At 45.5% G+C, this 22851-nt stretch overlaps 1 protein-coding gene across 1 annotated transcript in view; it reads left to right on the top strand.

Annotated features, from left to right (window-relative positions):
- The window catches only part of stac3 (SH3 and cysteine rich domain 3), a gene marked incomplete at both ends in the record, with an annotated part of 91535 nt that overhangs the window by 2730 nt on the left and 65954 nt on the right, over positions 1-22851 (top strand). Inside the window, 4 exons of the mRNA XM_084316218.1 lie at positions 1656-1812; positions 2250-2347; positions 2910-2991; positions 6912-7009. Coding sequence (XP_084172344.1) covers positions 1656-1812; positions 2250-2347; positions 2910-2991; positions 6912-7009 — 435 coding nt within the window. The remainder of the gene's footprint in view (positions 1-1655; positions 1813-2249; positions 2348-2909; positions 2992-6911; positions 7010-22851) is intronic.

Below are 22851 nucleotides of genomic sequence, written 5' to 3'. Positions count from 1 at the left end.
TAAATCCACCGTCTGTCAACTGCAGGACACTTTATCCTGCCTGGGATGGAGGACTTTGAGCCAGTCCAGTCTGTCAGGCCTGGCTTTGTCTTTGTCCTATAATAACTATAACACTATGCATGTACAGTGTATGTGTGGATAGTTTGTTAGTAGTATATATAGGAGCAGTGTCGGACAACTGTGTGCAGTTGGTAGTTCAGTCAGTCTCTCTGGAAGGCTATTTTAAGTTATAACCCCTTAAAATGTACCCCACCTGTGGTGTGGTTGTATGTAGGTGGGACATACTGACAAAAACAATAATGTATAACATACAAGGTGCGTACATAAACTGTGAAGTAGTATCACTCATAGTTCTTTATCACAAATTTGGGAATTGCAGGAATCTTAGGAAATGAAAGGTCCATAAAGTGACCCAGTAATGATGCTCAGATTGATCATTTGTCTTAATATCAAACTATATATGAATCTGGCCAACAGCCAATACAATGCAAAAGACCAGACCAGACAATACAATGTTCTTCAACAGACCAGACCAGACAATACTGTTCTTCAACAGACCAGACCAGACAATACAATGTTCTTCAACAGACCAGACCAGACAATACAATGTTCTTCAACAGACCAGACCAGACAATACAATGTTCTTCAACAGACCAGACCAGACAATACAATGTTCTTCAACAGACCAGACCAGACAATACAATGTTCTTCAACAGACCAGACCAGACAATACAATGTTCTTCAACAGCCCAGACCAGACAATACAATGTTCTTCAACAGACCAGACCAGACAATACAATGTTCTTCAACAGACCAGACCAGACAATACAATGTTCTTCAACAGACCAGACCAGACAATACTGTTCTTCAACAGACCAGACCAGACAATACTGTTCTTCAACAGACCAGACCAGACAATACTGTTCTTCAACAGACCAGACCAGACAATACAATGTTCTTCAGAAGAAGACCAGACCAGACAATACAATGTTCTTCAACAGACCAGACCAGACAATACTGTTCTTCAGAAGAAGACCAAACCAGACAATACAATGTTCTTCAACAGACCAGACCAGACCAGACAATACAATGTTCTTCAAAAGACCAGACCAGACAATACAATGTTTTTTTTAAATACCAGACAGGCAGCATCCTGTATGGCTCTGTAATAATAAAAGCCTTCTAATAGAAAAGTGGAAGGGAAATGTGGTATCAGGAATCTGAGTTTCATACTGAGCTGCAGGGTATCAGGAGTCTGGGTTTGATACTGAACAGTGACTGAACAACCCAAGTGGGTCAGTGTTGATCTTACTGACCGAGTCGTCTCGTGTAGTTTGGTTTGGTTTGTGTTACAATTACGTCATGGTTTGGCTTTGTAATTGGTTGTTTTATTGGCTCTGCTGTTCAACCACCTGATGCACCTTGGTCTTTCTTGTGTAGTCTGACTGTATTCTGATACAATGGAAATGTGTGTGTGTGTGTGTGTGTGTGTGTGTGTGTGTGTGTGTGTGTGTGTGTGTGTGTGCATGCGCGCATGTGTGTGTCTTTAATCCACAATAAGAATGTGTTGCCCTGTCTTGAGTCTACCCAGTCTAGTTTTCTTCCTTTCCTCTTTAATCTATCCTATCTGTCCTCATCCCTCCATCTGTCTCCAGGTGTATTTCATCTATGATGAGGAGGTTGAGGAGGAGGAGAAAGACACGCCCCTTTCTCAAGATCCCATTAAGCCAATCAATGACAAGCCTCACAAGTTCAAGGACCACTACTGCAAGAAACCAAAGTTCTGTGACGTCTGCGCTCGCATGATAGTCCGTAAGGCTTTGTTGTTCTGTGTACTTTGCTGCAGAGCAGACAGGGGTGCACTTTAGCACACTATACTCATTAAAGGTAGAATCTGTAATATTGTCAAACAGTGACCTTTAGGCAAAAGATACCCTCTTGGTATTGTGCTTTGTTTAAATATTTTCTTTTAGTTTTTGTCTGATGTGTGGGTTGGATTTCAGAGGGTTTAGGGGAAGGGTTGCTGTTGCTGGCCACAACTCAGGCTCTACCAAGAGAGCTCTCAAGAAATTCACAGTAGAATAAGTTACTAAACTCCAACCCACACAACAGACCAAAACAAAAGTAAACAAAGCGCAATACCAAGCGGACCTCTTTCCTAGAGGTCACTGTCTGACAAGCATTACAGATTCTACCTCTATTAAAGTACAGTTCACAATGTAATATCACTTTCTCTTATTGTCTCTCAGTCAACAATAAGTTTGCATTGAGATGCAAGAACTGCAAGACCAACATTCACCACCAGTGTCAGTCCTACGTGGAGTTCCAGAAATGCTTTGGTAAAATTGTGAGTGTTCCTTTAATTGTAATGGTTTAATTCATAACATGCAGATCTTCAGTGTTGATATCTGTTTTTACATGACCATACAGTAGGCTATAGTGCAGAGATTCACAACCATTTTTAACAGCTGATGTTGAGGTTTGAGAATATACCAGTTAGAAATATGTTTACGCATATCATATACACACTGTGCAACATAATGCTAAAAACAAGGTTTCATTCGTCAACAGAATATAGATAAACCTGTGAGCTTGTCAATGGTTGGTTCATTTCAAAATAACTATCGGATAATACAGATATTATAGTTTTTCTTAGGGGACCCCAGAAACCTGATATAGTTTATATTCCTCTCTTCCCTCCTCTAATGTCCTACTTATTTTGTCCTGACCTCCCCTCCCTTCCTCTCCTTCCGTCTTCTCCTCTCTCCCTGCCCACCTTCTCCACTCGTCTCTCCTCACCCCCTCCCCTCCCTTCCTCTCCTTGCATCCTCTCCTCTCTCCACCTTCTCCACTCATCTCTTTTCATCCCCTCCCCTCCTTTCCGCTGGTCCCCTTTCATCTTCCTCTAGCCTCCAGGCTTCAGAAGGGCCTACAGCTCTCCTCTCTACAGCAGTCAACAGAACGCTACAGTCTCACAGCTGCTGCCATTCTGTGAGTCCAACATGTACACACTGTCCTACCTATTGTACCTAAAATGGTATCAGCTGTTATTTGCATGAATCTTATCAATATTACTGCAGATGAAACTAAAATCCACACCAAGACGGATGCTATTGTCTACCGTACATACAGCAGTGCCATACCGTAATCACGTTGTGCCTTTAAAATAGTAACCAGGTAAAGACACCAACCCCCATGTAAGGATGGTCTACTTAGAACATTTACAGACCAACATTTCCCAAACTTGGGGCCAGGCACAAATTATGGTTCCTAGGATACTGTCAAGCGGTACCCATTCCGATTTCCCCCCTAATATTTAAAATGGATATTAGTTCTACAAGCTTGACACTGAAAGTGGCATGAAACTGCTTGCTGCCCCTCCAAACCATAAATGCCTTTTGTTAGGGCAGGAGTGGCGGAGCCCAATAGCAGAACACAAGAGGAGAGAGAATGGAGCGTTTTAGGTTGGTTTTAATGTAGGCACCAGCAGACAGGTATGATAGTACAGGAATGTGCAAGTAGACGCGAGCAGGTGCACTCCTCGTGCAGCACAGGAGCGTCCAGGCGGGTGGTGTCTCGGGAGACGGCGTAGCTCGGGAGAGGTGGTCCTGCAGGCACAGGGAGAACAAATATTAGGACAAGGCAGGCAACAAGGATAGAGTAGCAAGGCTAGTGTGCGTCGTCGTACCTAGGTTGTTAGGTTAACACTGCGACGAGGGAGAGCAGGATCCGTGGGCTGATGTAGGGGTTTGTTGATGAGGGAATCCCTCACAGCCGCGCTGATTGATGTCCCTCTGGCAGCGTGGGAATGCTGGGGTCGGATGCTGCCCATATAAGGGTGTGGAAGGATGAGGGGTGAGGAAGGCTCTCGCCGTGATGGTGTGGAAGGAGGAGGGGTGAGGAAGGCTCTCGCCGTGATTATGACACCTTTATTTGCCAGGCCTCTGTTTTTTAACTCATTAAATACCTTATTAATTGATAAAAGGTACACAGTTAAATGAACAGACCAATGTTCCCTGCACACTATTTTGCCGTATATTGGTCCCCTTGCATTGGAACAGGAACGCGCAACACTGCACTGGCAATTCACTGGCAACTCTCAGAGTCCAGAAGACATGACTCATGTTTCCAAACAAGGCATGCCGAATTGCCTAGTAATAATAGGCAATAGTGATCTTTACTTGACCTGCAAACATATTTCACCTACTCAGTTCATACAATCTAATTGTAATTAAGAGATTTTCTGGAAAAACATTATCACTTTTGTGCATAGATCACTAGATTTATCCGTTTATAATTTCACATTTGCATTTCCTGGTTGGAAGCAGATGACATTGACCAAATGGACATTAAATGTCTCATTAAATACTTAAGCTACAAACTTAAGACTGTTCTGACCGCACAATATTGATGTAACTAAAAGATTTGCTGGGGGGAAATGTTTTTAATGCTTAGCTCAATTACAGTTTTTCTCAATTGCTTTGGTGCATTTCTCTGATCAGAATTAAAGTTCTCATAACTGTTAGTGCATTTCTCAAAACAATTAGTACAAACTGCAAAACCTAGGTGATAACCTGCAGAAGCATGTCACTTGCTCAAAATGGATAATTCATTCCTCAAAAGCAAGTATTCATGTCAATGAAAGTGTCACTGTCATCAAAATGAAAAGTCCTGACACCATTGTTTATGAACAAGATAGTCAAATGGTTTGCCATGTTTTCGTTATGACAGTTCACTCTGTAAGTGTTTTCCAATGCAAAAAAAGTCAGATCTTGGTGACACTTTCTGAAAATGCTCAAGACAGCACTATACACTATTTGCACAGCCATTTGAAATCTACAGTTACACATTGCTGTATTTAGTGAGGTAAATGAGTACAAGACACGTATGTTTCACATTTTTACTGCATATGCTCTTTGCAATTTTAATTTGTTCACAGCATTGTGCAAAAGAAAAATACAAACTAATTTACAACAAACATAAGAAACACCCTTTGGCCTTTGGGTAGAGCTGTGCACAACTGTAAACAATATTGCAGTACATATTGGAACTGAATTGGAACATACAACATACACAGTACTGTAAATCATTCATTCACATCCAGACGTTCCTGTCTGTCTGGCTATTGTATTCAGGAATGGGGAGTAGGGAGGGAGATATTCCACCAGCATCCTTTCATGTGCTGCAAACCACTGTGTGACCAGAATTGCATGGTGAAAACGCACATTATCCCATACAACAACGTACTTGGTCAGATGGTCGTCATTTAGACCCCTCTCATTCTCAGGGATTATGTCCCTGTAAAGAGTGTCTAAAAAAGTCAGCAGATGTTGTGTGTTGTATGGACCAATGCGGGGCATATGGGTGAGGACGCCGTTTTCTGAGATGGCTGCACACATTGTAATATTCCCTCCTCGTTGGCCTGGGACATCAGTGGTTGCTCTCTGTCCAATACGATTCCTTCCACGCCTTCTACCTTTTGCCAGATTGAAACCCGCCTCATCAACATATATGAATGTGTGCAGCGATTCCCTGGCATCCAGCTCCATTCAGGGGAAAAATTATAAAGAAATGTATAAGATTTGCTTGACAGATTTTGACAACTAGTTCAACATATTTGTATGTAATGACTCAAGCAATGAAATGAGGACTATTAGTTTTATAGGGAATGACTATTCAGCAGTCATAAGTATAGTTCATTTTGACTGACATGACCTAAGCAAATGATAATGTTATAAAACAGCAGAGAATTGTATGAAAGCAATTGATGCATGTCCAAAAGCATTTGCAATTTGTTCGGAGGAATGAGAAACTGCTACTATGATGTGCACAATTTACAAAATGTTGTGGAGGTTGAACTAACAGTTATGAGAACTTTAATTCTGATCAGAGAAATGCACCAAAGCAATTGAGAAAAACTGTAACAAAAAAAGTGGTTTGTGCTGCAGATTTTTTTAAATGTTGGTTAAACTTGTATTAAATGCTGCAAGTACTCGACCATTCAGAATGTTCCGCACTGCAAGCACCACCCCCCAAAGTTCCTGAACTTCGGAAAAGTCCTACCCAGACTACAGCAGAACTGTGCTGCTAGGATCCTGATGAGAGTGCGGAAATATGAACATATCACACCCATACTTCATTCTCTACACTGGTTTCCCATCTCCTTCAGGATAGAGTACAAGGTATCCCTCCTTACCCATCAGTGCATCAACAGCAACGCCCCCTCCTATCTAATGGAACTCATCGCTCCCCCAACCTCCACCCGCTCAATCCGCTCAATCCGCTCAATCCGCTCTGGAAACTCAAACACACTCAAATCCAAACACAAGACGAACCGGGCCTTCTGCTCAGCTGCTCCTCGGCTGTGGAATGCCCTCCCCGGCCATCTAAGAGCACCACAGTCCGTTGACGCATTTAAAAGGGGACTAAAAACATTTATTTTTAACAACGTATTTCCATAAATGGACCTACTGATGGCTTGTGTGTTTTTAAAAACGTGATCTTTTCTTTTTTTTGCTGTCTAGAGCTGACTTTGATCTGAATGTTTCTTTCATTTCATTGGTTGTTTTATTAATTTTTATTTTATTATCTTTATCTCCTTTCATGTAGCACTTTGAGATTTGTTACAAATATAAAGTGCATTACAAATACAATTTATTATTATTATTACCCCCAGTGCAAACACTAGTAAAAGAGTTAGTAAAAAGGTTGTTAGTTCCGGGGGAAAGTTCCAGCGGTGCAAACGAGGCTTAAGTTCCAAGGGGCGGATGTGTGTAACTGTCTGAGTGCATAGCAGGTCCATGCTGAAAAAAAGAACATGCATGCTTAGCAAACCTTCCCTGTGTAAATAAACATTTAATTTAAAATAAAATGTATATAATTGTTGTTTATCGATGCCTTTCTATTGGCAGCGCAGTCCAACCGCACCGACCCAGTGTTTGAGACTCTGCGTGTCGGTGTGAACATGGCCAACAAGGAGCGCAAGAAAGGATCAGACGATAAGAAAAATGTGAGTAAAGATGATCATTACCTATAAAATGCATATTTACTGTAATCTTTTCATTGATACCTTTATCAAGAGCAATAATAAACATCAACAGTAGATGAAGCAAACGTTCAATAAGGTGGCACGGTGGTGCAGTGGTTAGCATTGCTGCCTCACAGCAAGAAGGTCCTGGGTTCGAACTCGACTAGAGAGGGGGACTTTCTGTGTGGAGTTTGCATGCTTCATCAAGGTACTCCAATTTCCTCCCCACCATAAAATAGCCCCATGCTGAATAATGATATCTCCCTGGCAAATTAACTCAATACCTTGAGGCTGTAAATAACAACAACAGCCTACAGGCCACTGCAATGTAGAATAGAGCCACTGCCGATGGAGACTCAGTATTCAGGATAACAGAACATGAGGTGAGGAGGACCTTTAAGAAAGTGAATACCAGGAAGGCAGCAGGACCGGACGGTATCCCCGGCCGCATCCTAAAAGTCTGTGCCGACCAACTGGCCCCGGTATTCACTGACATATTCAACCTGTCCTTAGAACAGTCTGTCATCCCCACCTGTCTGAAAAAGTCCACCATTATCCCTGTACCTAAAAAATCCCTGCCCGCTTGCCTCAACGACTATCGCCCTGTAGCTCTCACCTCCATAGCCATGAAGTGCTTTGCCATGAAGCTAGTGAAGGGATACATCTGTTCCTCCCTCCCCAACACCTTGGACCCCCTGCAATTTGAATATCGCCCCAACAGGTCCACAGAGGACGCCATAGCCCATGTGCTGCACACAGCAGCATCACACCTGGACAAGAGGCAGGGGAACTATGTGAGAATGCTATTTATTGACTACAGCTCAGCTTTCAATACCATAGTCCCCTCCAAGCTCGTAGTCAAGCTCAGAGACCTGGGCTTGAAGTACGACATCTGCCAGTGGGTCTTGGACTTCCTGACAGGAAGACCCCAGGTGGTGAGAGCAGGCAACTACACCTCCTCATCCACCACTCTCAACACAGGTGCCCCCCAGGGCTGTGTTCTGAGCCCCCTCCTCTACTCGCTGTACACACATGAACACAATTATCACGTTTTCTGACGACACAGTTGTGGTGGGCCTGATCTCTGCAAAAGATGAGAGGGCCTACCTGGGAGTGGTAGAGAACCTGGTGCTGTGGTGCCGGGAGAACAGTCTCTCCCTGAACGTCAGCAAAATGAAAGAGATGATTGTGGACTTTAGGAGGTCGGGGGCCAGGGACTACATTTACATTTTACATTTAGTCATTTAGCTGACGCTTTTATCCAAAGCGACTTACAAGTTCTGTACGAAAAGTCATCAGGAAGGGCACAACTCTATCAGCTGAGCAATGTTCATCAAAGTGTTGAGTGCTACAGTGTAGGTTAGTTTATTAGGACAAGTGGATGACAGTAAGGTTAGTTAGTGTTAGATATTTATTTTTCTTTTTTCTTTTTAATTCAGATAATGGTTGAAGAAGTGCGTCTTTAGTTGACGGCGAAAGATTGGACGGGTTTCGGCTGTCCTAACTGGGATGGGTAGTTCATTCCACCATTGTGGGGCAAGGACTGAGAATAGGCGACTTCTCTTTGATGACCCTCCCGGAGCTTGGATATGAGTAGGTCTGAGGCGGCCAGAGGGTGTGTAGTTAGAGACCATTGACCGGAGGTAGGCGGGAGCGGTTCCCTTTGCCGCACCGTATGCTAGGTCAAGGGCCTTGAAGCGGATTCGTGCAGCAATGGGGAGCCAGTGCAGGTCCCTAAGAAGTGGGATGACATGGGCCGACTTCGGTAGGTTTGAGATCAGGCGGGCCGCTGCGTTCTGAATGAGTTGAAGAGGCTTAGTGGCAGTGGCCGGGAGGCCAGCGAGCAGTGCGTTGCAGTAGTCGAGGCGGGAGATGACTGTTGATTGGACGAGGAGTTGGGTGGCTTCTTTTGTCAGGAAGGGGCGGATCCTTCTGACGTTGCTCAGGAGGAATCTGCAGGTTCTGGTTGTCGCTGCGATGTGAGCAGAGAAGTTCAACTGGTCGTCGAGGACAACACCAAGGTTCTTGGCGGTCGGGGACGCGTTCACAGCTGCATTCTCGACTGTGATGGAAAGGTCGTCAGGGTGGAGGATTTGGCCGGCAGGTGTAGCAATTCTGTTTTGCTTAGGTTCAGTTTGAGGTGGTTGGTCGTCATCCAGGCCGAGATGTCGGACAGACAGGCCGAGATCCGCTCAGAGACGTGGATATCTGAGGGAGGGAAGGAGAGGAAGAGTTGAGTATCGTTGGCATAACAATGATAGGAGAAGCCATGAGACGTGATAATGTTACCCAGTGATCTAGTGTAGAGGGGACTACAGCCCCCTCAGCATCGACGGGGCCCTGGTAGAGAGAGTGAACCGTTTTAAGTACCTCGGAGTCCACATATCCGAGGACTTGACATGGACCACACACAGTGGACAGTGTAGTGAAGAAGGCACGGCAATGCCTCTACTTCCTTAGGCACCTAAGGAAGTTCAAAGGGAGTCAGAAGATCCTTAAGAACTTCTACTCATGCACAATAGAGAGCATCCTGACTGGTAACAGGGAATAGCACACGACCGCAGCAGACTACAGAGAGTGGCACGTTCAGCCGAACGCACAATTGGAGGTGGGCTTCCCACTCTCCAGGACATTTACAACAAGCGTTGCAAGGCCAAGGCTAAGAGAATAACCAAAGACTCTAGTCACCCAAACAACTGCCTCTTTGAACTGTTGCGGTCAGGCAAGTGCTACCGGAGTCTCATGGCCAGTACATGTCGAAATACTTCCCAAAGATCAGTGAATACCACAACCACAACACCAGAGGGAGTTCCACAAATCATGTCCAACCCAGATTTGGCTCAAACAAGGGACTAAACACGTTTCGCAATTATGCCACAACAATGTAGAACGCCCTACCCACAGCCGTAAAATAATGTGATTCCCTACCCACCTTCAAAACCGCTCTAAAAAAGCACCTACGGGAGGCTGCAATTCGAAACTGGCCCCGGTAAATGTCCAACCCCCCCCCCCCTCCACCCAACCCCAATGTACATTTTCCTCCCCCTCAAATGTATATATTCTCTTTTATAAACTCTGTCTGTAAATAAACAGTACTGTATATTTGTACAGTATGTTGTGTATGTCATAAATGTTATGAATTGAAAATGGGGGACCCTGATGTAAACAAAACGAAAGTCTTTCTCTGGTCTGCATCCCCTTAACAATTGTGTGTATTGAGCTGTACTGTATTGTACCCATTCTGCAATCTATTAATAACATTTTCAATCAATCAATCAAAGACTCAAAAGGAGCTTCTATCCCCAGGCCATCAGGATGCTCAATGACTCCATGTACCAACCCATCATCTACACTCATTGCACACACATCCACATGCACACACTAACCTTTAAACAAACACTCACCTTAACACTCACTTTAGACACTTTAACACTACATTATATTTATCTATTATTAAAGAGATTTGCACTATCTCATTTGAAATTGCACCTTACCTCAAAGTGTTGTACCAAATTTTCTGCATTGTACCTCACTGTTTACAAATCTGGATATTGCACTGTATATTGTATATGTATATTGTATATTCCTCTTTACTTACTTTTTTTATTTAATTTTTTTTTAACTTACTTTTTACTTACTTACTTTCTTACTTACTTACTTTTTTTGTATGTATGAAGCACACCAAGCATTCACCGTAAAGTACATGTATTTTATTGTGATATTTAATAAACAAACTTGAACTTGAAACTATATACTCCTGCCATTGCCTTTGACCTGTGTACTGGTATTAGAACAAGAGTTTGTCCCTGGGCGCGGGACTGTGGCTAAATAGTTTGGATGGGTTAATTGCAGAGGATGTAAAATGTACTTGGTAAATTAAGATTCTAATTCTAATTCACCACCATCACAAGCAGCTGCTTGAGACAACAAGGCATTGGATAGTTCACTTCATCAAGACAAATATTCCTGGTCACTGATCTACTCTAGAGTCAGCTTCAGGCTGCTCATTCCTGCTCACTGATCCCAGATCAAGTCAAGTCAAGAGTTTTATTTGTCACAGCATACAAGTATACAGTGAATTGCGGGGGGTCTTGCCCGCAAAGATTGTGCAATAATACAATAATAAGAATAGGATGAGAATAAGATATTTGTGCAATAATACAAGTAATAAGAATAAGACATAACAGGTATGTACATACTACATAAAGTTTACAAAAAGCATGGTAAGACATGCTAAGGTCCTGCGATAGTGCAATACACTGTTAGCTACGGATGAGGCACTGGGTCTTATGTACACTAGTATACAATGCTATACTATACAATCTACAGTTATACTATGTCTTTATGCTAACTTGCTATATCCATCTGTTTACAATACAAGAACCACTCCCGTTCTTGTTTTTAAAGTGACCTTTCATTGTGTAAAGTGACCGTTGAGTGTGAGCGTGTGCAGCATGTGTGTGTGTGTGTGTGTTCATGCTAAAGTGACTGCTAGTGTCATGGTTTTTGCCTTATTTCACCTTTCTGTGAGGGACAGCTGTCTATTTTTGCTTTATTTCACCTCTCTGTGAGGGATAGCTGTCAATCCCTGTTCCCTGTGGTTAATGTGTGTGGGCTTGATTGCACCTGATGCAGTGCAGCTGTGCCTATGGCCATGTGGAGTCTATTTAAGTTTGGAGATCGCAGTGTCAACTGCTTTTTCATTTCCTAGTGTTGGCTGTCCTTTTGGTCACGCTCATTATATTGAAGTGTAGTCTGATCTCTGATTCAGAATTGAGCTTTATGGTAGTCATTCTTATTTTAGGCTACTCACGTGATTCTACACATAAACTCCCTTAGTGTAGGTTTATTGTTTAACTTTTTCCAATATAAACTCCTTTATTAGGAGGTGTCCTTGTGGCTTATTTACTTTTATACTATACCTCTTTATTGAGAGTAGTCCTGTTTTTTGGGGCTTGATTTATTTTCTCAATTACTCATAACATGTCTTTTCAATGATTCTATGTAGCTTTAAGTATCAAGTTGTATAGTGGATAAGCTACTGTACTCTGCGAATGGTACTCACACGTTTTTGTAACAAGTTCTTTTAAAAGGATTGGAGACGGAGTCAGCGCAACGGGTTCAAAACAGATCTGTCTGTTTTTAATGAAAAACAACAGCTTAAGCATCAGGTTTTTACAGCATCAATTATTTCTATCTCTAAGCAGCTTTTCAGGAGAGCTTCCTCGTTATGGCATCTCTTTTCTCGTTCAGTGGTGGAGTTTTCCAGGTTCGAGTCTCAAGCTGTTTAGTCTCCGTCTCCGTCTCCGTCTCGGTTTCGTCTGAGCGCTCCCTTTCTCCGTTTCTGCATCCCTGCTTAAAAGGAGGAGAAAAACCCTTCCCCCCCTTTCGAGCCCCTGAGACGTGATGTCACGTTCTCGAGGGCTCGGCCGTTTTCCTATTGGCTAACGCTCTTTTCTGCTGTCTGTCATCTTACAGTTGATCAGTCAACTCCATGTAAGGAGGTGGTAGAGACTAGGGTTTTGGCCGTCTCATGGCGATACGGATTAAATCGAATTTGATTGATTAAAAACTCTTACCCACAGACCGCAGAATGAGCGCCACACAGACACTTATCATACCTGTCAAAAGGATGCAGCCATTTCATCAGGACATGTGACATAACTATATTCAGTATTACTTACTTTCATTTTATGACTTACCAGAGTTGCAGACACATTACTGTTTCTGTGATACAGTCAGAGTCAAGAAAAGGGGAGTACTCATTTTATATAGAAACTAATTAAGTAGTTTGTTGAGTTTACTTTGTTTACTTGTTTTCCTGCATAGATAATATGGTTTAATCTAACTTAGCTTTTTACCAGTTGTTTTTAACACCATTTTATGAATCTTGATTAACCTAGTTCCTTATATAAGTTCACAATGGTACATTTAGCTTTCTCAGTGGCCAATTTGTGTCATTCATGGTACTAAAGTGTTTGTTTCTACTTGCTGCTTGCTCCTATACTATCTTTTAGTTGATGACTATGTTACTTTTGAATTTAGCTTTTTCATAGTTTGGTAACGCATAATCTCTCTTGCCAGCTGCCATTTCACTAGCACTTCCTGAAGGGCCCAGTTGGTCCGGCTAAGTCAACAGCACTCTGACCTCAACTGTATTTTCAGTTTATGATGCGAAGATATGTGTTCCTGGCTCTAAACCCTGTTAGTTCCTGTTCTTCAAAGATCCTATCTGTTAGGGTTTGTAACCGACCCCAAGCGCAACGGCACAGAGAGAGTTGTTTCAGAGTTAGCCAAAGCAAGGGCGTATTTATTCTCAGAGTCACAAGATAGAATTAGGTTGAGCAACAGAACAAACAGGGAATCTGGCATGTGAAGAATGTTGCGGCTCTGCAGATTCTCCCAGTAGGTGGTGGTGAGGAATTAGCTTGTGACGTCTGAGCCGCTCTGCAGATCCTCCCAGCATACACTCCAGGTGGAAACGGAGGGAGAGAGAGAAATCCCAGTTAGCTCAGCGCACAACAGAAACAGAGAGGTGACTGATCCAAATAAAAATCCAAGTGACTTGATCTTCGGTGTGATACACACAGTTAGCAGAGTCCAGAGAAAAAACAATACGGTAATCCAAAGTGTAAATCCAACAACAAAAATTAGGTGAGAACAGTATAACAAAAACGGGATCTCTTCGGTGTTTCACAAACACACAAAAAACGGGTGATCCAAAAAGAACTGTTTCCAAAAACTCACCAGAGCGCAACGCGTAAAGCGGGCAGATAAACGAGGCGCGGCTTCGTACGGGGAATCAGGTTCTCCACAGGGATACTTCACGAGAGTCCTGGGGAGCAACAGACAGGGAACAGCGACGGGAAAGAACAGGCAAATGCAGGGAATATTCAAAACGATCCAACATCGATATTAGGGGAATCAGGGTATATAAAGCCAGAGGGTGCTGATGACAAGCTGTGACAGCTGCGGGATGAAATTGATCATTGCTCCAGAAGCGTGTGGTGGGGAGAGCACCAATCAACACGGCATCTTACAGGAACGGAGCGTGTGGTGGGGAATGCAATTAATTAACAAAATACCTTAAAGGAACGGAGCGAGTGGGTGGGGAGCGGACCAAACCTCACAGTACCCCCCTCTCCACGGGAGCCACCCGGCGACCAGGTCGACCCGGCTCGCCCGGATGGGCACGATGGAAGTCGGTGATCAGGCCGGGATCCACGATGAGCTGGCGGGAGACCCAGCTCCGTTCCTCCGGACCGTACCCCTCCCAGTCCACCAGGTACTGGAACCCCCGACCCCGCCGTCGAACGCCCATCAACCGGCGGACCTGCCACTGGGGGTGACCGTCCACCATCTTGGGAGGAGGTGGTTCCGGAGCAGGAGGCATCAGGGGACTGAGAGAGACAGGCTTAACCCGGGACACATGGAAAACGGGGTGAATGTGCATGGACGCAGGAAGCTTAAGGCGCACCGCCGCCGGACTGAGTACCTTCAGAACCTCGAAAGGTCCGACGAACCGGGGGTTACGTTTCTTGGCCGAGGACCGAAGTGGGAGGTCCCTCGCGGAAAGCCACACCCTCTGCCCAGGGTGGTACGTCGGCGCAGGAACCCGGCGCCGGTCAGCCCCACGACAGGCGCGCTCTGACGACCGGAGCAGCGCGGTCCTGGCGATCTCCCAGACCCGACGGCACCGGTCGAGGTGGTCCTGTACGGAGGGAACTGCCACCTCCGTCTCCTGCGCAGGGAAAAGAGGGGGTTGGTAGTCCAGGGATACCTCAAAGGGTGAGAGGCCGGTGGCGGAACTGACCATGGAGTTGATGGAGTACTCGACCCAGGGAAGGAAACGGCTCCAAGAAGCTGGTCTCTCGGCAGCCACACACAGCCACTGAAAAATCTCTATGGGAATTTGATACCATTTTTATGCCACTTGTTGACAAACATGCACCATTGAGAAAGTTTACCGTCATAAGCGTCAGAACACCATGGTTGGATGCTGAACTAAAAGAATATATGATAGAACGTAATCGAGCTAAATTAATAGCAAATACATCAGGTTATAAATCAGACTGGGAGGTATATTGTAAATTAAGAAATGTTGTTACAAAATGTAATAAAAAGAAGAAATTGTATTATGAAAATAGGTTTAATTATATAAAAAATTACAGTAAATTATTATGGAATACTCTAAATTAAATAATGGGCAGGAATAAGAAACCTACCCCATCCTTTCTAGAAACAGAAGGAAAATTCCTCACCAAACCAGTTGAGATTGCTAATCATATTAACAATTATTTTATTGGAAAAGTAGATAATTTAAGGAATAATATGCAAACAATAGATAATGAAAAATCGTATTTATTAATAAAGAATAAAATAATGAAAGATAAAAATTGTCAATTTAATTTTGATAGCGTGACTATAAGTAATGTAGAACATATGTTAAGTACCACTAAAAACAAACCACCAGGTGTTGACGGTCTTGACGGGAAACTTCTGAAATTGGTCCCTGATTTAATTGCCCCTGCTATCTGTCATATTATAAATCAATCCTTTAGTGAATGTTTGTATCCGCAACAGTGGAAAACTGCCAAAGTAATACCACTGCCAAACAATTTGAAATTGCCATTCTCAGGATCTAATAGTCGTCCCATAAGTTTACTGCCAGTTTTGAGTAAACTGATGGAAAGAATAGTAAGTGAACAGATTAAAAGCTACTTTTCTTTTAACACATTGACCACTGATTTTCAACATGCATATCGTGAAGGACATTCAACAGCGACTGCTTTAACCCAAATGACGGATGATTGGCTGAAAGAGATAGATAAAAAGAAAATAGTTGGAGCTGTCTTGCTTGATTTTACTGCAGCATTCGACATCATAGATCACAAATTCGTACTTAAAAAACTTGAATGTTACGGTTTCTCCTCATCTGCACTATCTTGGATGCAAACTTATTTAGCAAACCGGAAACAAATAGTTTTTTTTAATGGGAGTTACTCAGAAGTTAAAACGGTAAGGTGTGGAGTACCCCAAGGAAGTTGCCTTGGGCCTTTGCTCTACACCATATTTACAAATGACATGCCTCTTGTCCTAAATAAGTCCTATATTTCTATGTATGCGGATGATTCAACGATTTACACATCAGCCTCAACAGCCAATGAATTAAATACGGTCCTAAAGGCAGAGTTGCAATCAGTGATGGAATGGATAAAGAATAACAAACTAGTTCTAAACATATCAAAGACAAGTAGCATCATTTTCGGTTCAAACCATACTCTAAGAACGAACCCAGTCTTGAAACTTTTGATAAGTGATGTGGTAATTAATCAAGTCCAGGAGACTAAACTCCTAGGGGTAACATTAGACAGTAAATTGTCATGGTCACACCATATAAACAATATAGTAGTGAAAATGGGAAGAGGGATTTCTGTTGTTAAAAGATGTGCTCATTTGTTACCACTAAATTCTATCAAACAGGTCATTCAAGCTCTGGTTTTGTCAAATCTTGACTATTGTCCTGCAGTATGGTCGAATGTAACGACGAGTAAACTGAAAAAATTACAAATGGTACAAAACAAAGCAGCACGTATAGCGCTTCGCTGTGAGTACAGAACTAATGTTGCAGCGATGCACAGTTGTTTAACTTGGTTACTTGTCAAACATAAATGACTCTGCTCACTCCTTGTATTCACTAGGAATATTTTTGTTACAAAGATCCCCTCAATTTTATATAACAATTTATCAATAAGTCTTGACAGACACAACCATTCCACCAGACATGCTTCTGCACGAGGTTTTACACTTCCAAAAGTGAGGTCGAATGCAATGAAGCGAACTGTCATGTTCCGTGGTATGCAGGAATGGAACTCTCTTCCCAGACATGTTAAGCAGGAGAATAGTAAATGCCGTTTCAAAATCGTGGTAAAACAACATTTTCAACCAAAGAAATTGACATTCCCTAATAGTGTGTACGTAAATTAAAATGTATGTGTCTGATAAAGAGATAGGTATATATGGATGAAAAGGCATGTGTCTGATAGGGATATATTATTAAAATATTGTATAATTTTGTATTTTTATATTGTATTATGAATTTGATTAGGGTTTTTATTGTTGTTTTAATTGTCTGTATGACATGTAAATGTTGTGAGTGTATAAGGGTTTTTATTGTTGTTTTAATGGTCTGTATGTCATGTAAATGTTATGAGTGTATAAGGGTTTTTATTGTTGTTTTAATTGTCTGTATGACATGTAAATGTTGTGAGTGTATACGTCTGTAACTGTATTTTATGTGTTATGGACCCCAGGAAGAATAGCCCCAGCAGCACTGCTGTGGCTAATGGGGATCCAAATAAACTTAAACTTAAACACCGAAGAGCAGACTCCACGCTCTGGTTCATCCTCTCCGTTTGTCCGTTAGTCTGGGGATGATAACCAGAGGAAAGACTGACCGTTGCCCCCAATCCCTTGCAAAAAGCCCGCCATACCTGGGAAGTGAACTGGGGCCCCCGGTCCGAGACGACGTCCTGGGGAAAACCATGGAGGCGAAACACGTGGTGTGTCAGGAGGTCCGAGGTGACGACTCCTACCACCTTGGCCTCTGGGAGGATGGGAGTCGGGTCCTCAGTGGTTGGAGCCCCCTTGGAGTGTAACCGGGACAGGGAGTCGGCCTTCGTGTTGCGGGAACCAGGGCGAAACGTCAGCGAGAAGTCGAACCGACTGAGGAAGCTGGCCCATCTTGCCTGCCGGCCATTGAGGCGCTTGGAAGCACGGATGTACGTCAGGTTCTTGTGGTCCGTCCAAATGGTAAACGGCTCCTCGGCCCCCTCTAGCCAATGACGCCACTCCTCCAAGGCAGCCACAACCGCCAGCAGCTCCCGATTGCCGATGTCATAGTTCCTCTCGGCAGGGAGGAACCGACGCGAGTAGAAGGCGCACGGATGTACCTTCTGGTCCGTTGCCGACCGCTGGGATAAGATAGCTCCCAGTCAAGTATCCGAGGCGTCCACCTCAACGATGAACTGTCTCTTGGGGTCTGGATGGAGCAAGATCGGGGCGGAAGTGAACCTCTTCTTGAGGGAGCGGAACGCAGCACACGCCGCTGGGGACCAGTCGAACGGCAGGGCGGGAGAGGTCAGTCTGGTAAGCGGTTCCGCCACTTGACTGTAGTTCCGGATGAACCTTCGGTAGAAGTTGGCGAACCCGAGGAAGCTCTGTAACTCCTTCCGAGAGGTGGGTTCCGGCCATTCCTCCACGGCCTGGATCTTGCGAGGATCAGCTCGGGTCAAGCCCTTCTCCACGATGAAGCCCAGGTAATCGACGGAGTCGGAGTGGAATCGGCACTTCTCCGCCTTGACGAAGAGCCGATTGTGGAGGAGGCGCTCCAGCACCCGGCGGACATGCTGGATGTGTTTCTCGAGGGTCTTGGAGAAGATGAGGATGTCGTCTAGGTATACTACCACAAACTCCTCCAGCATGTCACGAAGGACGTCGTTCATGAGCGCCTGGAATACCGCCGGAGCGTTGGTGAGGCCGAACGGCATCACCAGGTACTCGTAGTGGCCCCTGGGAGTCTTGAAGGCGGTCTTCCACTCATCGCCCTCTCGGATACGGACTAGATGGTAGGCACTCCGGAGGTCCAGCTTGGTAAAGACGGTAGCCTGGGTGAGAGGCTCGAAGGTGGAGTTCATGAGAGGTAGAGGATACTTGTTTTTATTGGTGATCTCGTTGAGCTGGCGATAGTCGATGCAGGGTCGAAGGTCTCCGTCCTTCTTCCCAACAAAAAAGAAACCGGCCGCCACAGGAGAGGAGGAAGGCCGAATGAGTCCTGCTTCCAAGGACTCAGAGATGTATAGATCCATCGCTGCCTTCTCCGGGACGGTCAGACTGTAGAGGCGGCTGCCGGGAAGGGGAGCCCCTGAGCGGAGGTCGATGGCACAGTCGTAAGGCCGGTGAGGCGGAAGGGCCTGAGCCCTGGACTTACTGAAAACCTCCATGAGGTTGTGGTACTCGGGGGGTATGGTCGAGAGGTCCGGAGGCGGCTCACCAACGGATCTCCGGGGCGGGGGACAGGACGCCACCTGAAGACACTGGGCATGACAGGAGGAGCTCCAGCCCTTGATGGTACCGGAGGACCAGGCGATGTGGGGCTCGTGCAGCGAGAGCCAGGGCCGGCCCAGGACTACTGGGACAAGAGGGGATCTGGTGATAAGGAACTGGAGTCTCTCAACGTGGTTACCAGCAATGGTGAGCAGGACAGGGCAGGTGCGTTGAGTGATGTCAGCCAGGCGGTGTTGGTCCAATGCGAATACCTCCAATGGCCTCACTAGGTCCTCAAGTGGAATGTTGGCCCGGGTAGCAAACTCGAAGTCTAGGAAACTCTCGTCAGCCCCCGAGTCAATAAGTGCCTCCACCGTGGCCCGTTGGTCCGCCCAGGCCAGGGTGACCGCAGTAGAGGCAAAGGCCGGACCTGAACCTCGCCTCCCGTTCAGCTTGGCTAAGATGAGAACGTCCCAGCTGCATGGGTTCCTCCTCGGGCACCGAACGGGAGGGAAAAGAGCCACCAGTCGTGTTGGGAGCAGGGCGACCAGCAGTACCGTCACGAGTACAGGGGGTCCGGAGTACCTCTGGAGGTCCCTGTCGGGTTCTCTCACGTCTTCTCTCCTGGAGGCGTCCGTCGATGCGAATGGCGAGGCTGAACAGGTCCTCGAGGGACTCAGGTTCCTCACGGGTCGCGAGCTGGTCCCTGACTGCGTCGTTGAGCCCCCTCATGAAGGTAAGACGAAGTGCTTGATCGTTCCAACCGCTCTCCGTAGCCGCCAGTCTGAACTCCAGCACGTAGTCGGTAACCCCGCCACTGCCCTGCCGGAAGGTACCCAACCGGGCTCCAGGGTCCTGGCCACGGGCTGGGTGGTGGAAAACCCTGCGGAGCTCAGCCACGAAGTCTGGGTAGGAGAAACAGAAGTCTGCCTCCATTGTCCAGGAGGCAGTGACCCACTGGGCTGCCCGGCCTGAGAGCAAGTTAGTCATGTAGGCCACTCGGGCTCCCCTTGAAGTGAAACGACTGGATTGATGACGAAAAACCAACTCACATTGCATGATGAATGTGGCACAATCCTCGAAGTTACCGTCGAACAGCCGTGGTTCGGAGAGACGGGGCTCCCGAGGTGCGGGATCGGGAGGCGCGGGGCCTGCCAGGGCTGCGGGTGATGCTCCGGCCAAGGCTCCTGAAGGAAGTGGGGTTACAAGCAAGGTGTTAACGGTTTCACTCAGCGTGTGTAAGTGGAGGAGAATACTAGACTGCTGGCTAGCCAGAGAGCCCAGGGACCCCTGAATAGGCAGGACCTGCTCTCGGAGTTCCTGTACAGCAGCCGCAGCCGCATCTAGCTGTTGGCTGTGTTCCTTGGTTAACTCTATCTGGATTGCCAATGCTGTTCTGACTCTCTCTGTGTCGGCTGGGGTCGTCATGGTTGGATCGTAATGTTAGGGTTTGTAACCGACCCCAAGCGCAACGGCACAGAGAGAGTTGTTTCAGAGTTAGCCAAAGCAAGGGCGTATTTATTCTCAGAGTCACAAGATAGAATTAGGTTGAGCAACAGAACAAACGGGGAATCTGGCATGTGAAGAATGTTGCGGCTCTGCAGATTCTCCCAGTAGGTGGTGGTGAGGAATTAGCTTGTGACGTCTGAGCCGCTCTGCAGATCCTCCCAGCATACACTCCAGGTGGAAACGGAGAGAGAGAAATCCCAGTTAGCTCAGCGCACAACAGAAACAGAGAGGTGACTGATCCAAATAAAAATCCAAGTGACTTGATCTTCGGTGTGATACACACAGTTAGCAGAGTCCAGAGAAAAAACAATACGGTAATCCAAAGTGTAAATCCAACAACAAAAATTAGGTGAGAACAGTATAACAAAAACGGGATCTCTTCGGTGTTTCACAAACACACAAAAAACGGGTGATCCAAAAAGAACTGTTTCCAAAAACTCACCAGAGCGCAACGCGTAAAGCGGGCAGATAAACGAGGCGCGGCTTCGTACGGGGAATCAGGTTCTCCACAGGGATACTTCACGAGAGTCCTGGGGAGCAACAGACAGGGAACAGCGACGGGAAAGAACAGGCAAATGCAGGGAATATTCAAAACGATCCAACATCGATATTAGGGGAATCAGGGTATATAAAGCCAGAGGGTGCTGATGACAAGCTGTGACAGCTGCGGGATGAAATTGATCATTGCTCCAGAAGCGTGTGGTGGGGAGAGCACCAATCAACACGGCATCTTACAGGAACGGAGCGTGTGGTGGGGAATGCAATTAATTAACAAAATACCTTAAAGGAACGGAGCGAGTGGGTGGGGAGCGGACCAAACCTCACACTATCTCAAGTTCAAGTTCAAGTTCAAGTTCTTTAATAGTTGTCATACAGAAGTACAGAATACTTTCATACAAAATGCTTCTTACTGTTACGCTCCGGAGACTGTGCTAGACAAGATAGTATCAAATAACATAATAACATAATATAGCATGAATTTAGAAGAAGAAAATGAGGTCACAGTGTTCGGTATAGACATATGTACAATGTTCTGAGTTACCATATAATATACAATACACAATACTATGCAGTGTACTAATGTACAGTACTATCTAGTGCAAAGCAGAAATGGGATGAGGTACAATTTTAGGTACAATTTACAGTAAGGTGTACGAGTTGTAGTGCAATCCTTCATCCATAAATATAAAGTGTGGGGAGTGGGTGCTACAGTGTGTTTGTTTAAAGTGGGTGTGTGCTATAAGTGTGTGGAGTGGGTGCTACAGTGTGTTTGTTTAAAGTGAGTGTGTGCGTGTGGATGTGTGTGCTATGTGCGTTTGGTGGTTGTTGTTGTGTAGTGTTCATTCATTGTTCGTTTAGCAGCCTGATGGCCTGGGGATAGAAGCTTCTTCTGAGTCTTTCTGTGCTCGCCTTGAGACTCCTGTATCGCTTGCCTGACCGCAGCAGTTCAAAGAGGCAGTTGTTCGGGTGACTGGAGTCTTTAATGATTCTCTTAGCCTTGCCCTTGCAACGCTTGTAGTAAATGTTCTGGAGGGTGGGGAGCCCCCCTCCAATTGTGCGTTCGGCTGAACGTGTCACTCTTTGTAGTCTGCTTTGGTCTTGTGCAGTGCTATTCCCAAACCAGGAGGTGATGTTGCCGGTCAAGATGCTCTCTATTGTACATGAGTAGAAGTTCTTAAGGATCTTCTGGCTGACTTGGAACTTCCTTAGGCGCCTGAGGAAGTAGAGGCGTTGTCGTGCCTTCTTCACAACACTGTTAATGTGTGTGGTCCATGTCAAGTCCTCGGATATGTAGGCTCCGAGGTACTTAAAGCTGTTGACTCTCTCAACCGGTGCCCCGTCGATGCTGAGGGGGCTGTAGTCCTTGACCCCCGACCTCCTGAAGTCCACAATCATCTCCTTTGTTTTGCTGACGTTCAGGGAGAGGCTGTTTTCCTGGCACCATCCCGCCAGGACCTTGACCTCTTCCAGGTAGGCCCTCTCGTCGTTGGCAGAGATCAGGCCCACCACCACTGTGTCGTCAGCAAATTTGACGATTGTATTGCTACTCCGCTGAGCCACACAGTTGTGTGTGTACAGGGAGTAGAGGAGGGGACTCAGAACACAGCCCTGGGGGGCCCCTATGTTGAGGGTGATGGATGAGGAGGTGCAGTTGCCTGCTCTCACCACCTGGGGTCTGCCAGTCAGGAAGTCCAAGACCCACTGGCAGAGGTCATAGCCCAAGCCCAGGTCCCTGAGCTTGGCTATGAGTATGGAGGGGACTATGGTAT

This window comes from Notolepis coatsorum (genome assembly GCF_963971535.1).
Source record: "Notolepis coatsorum genome assembly, chromosome: 6".
Lineage (NCBI taxonomy): Eukaryota > Metazoa > Chordata > Actinopteri > Aulopiformes > Paralepididae > Notolepis > Notolepis coatsorum.
This window is presented reverse-complemented; position numbering and strand designations above follow the sequence as displayed.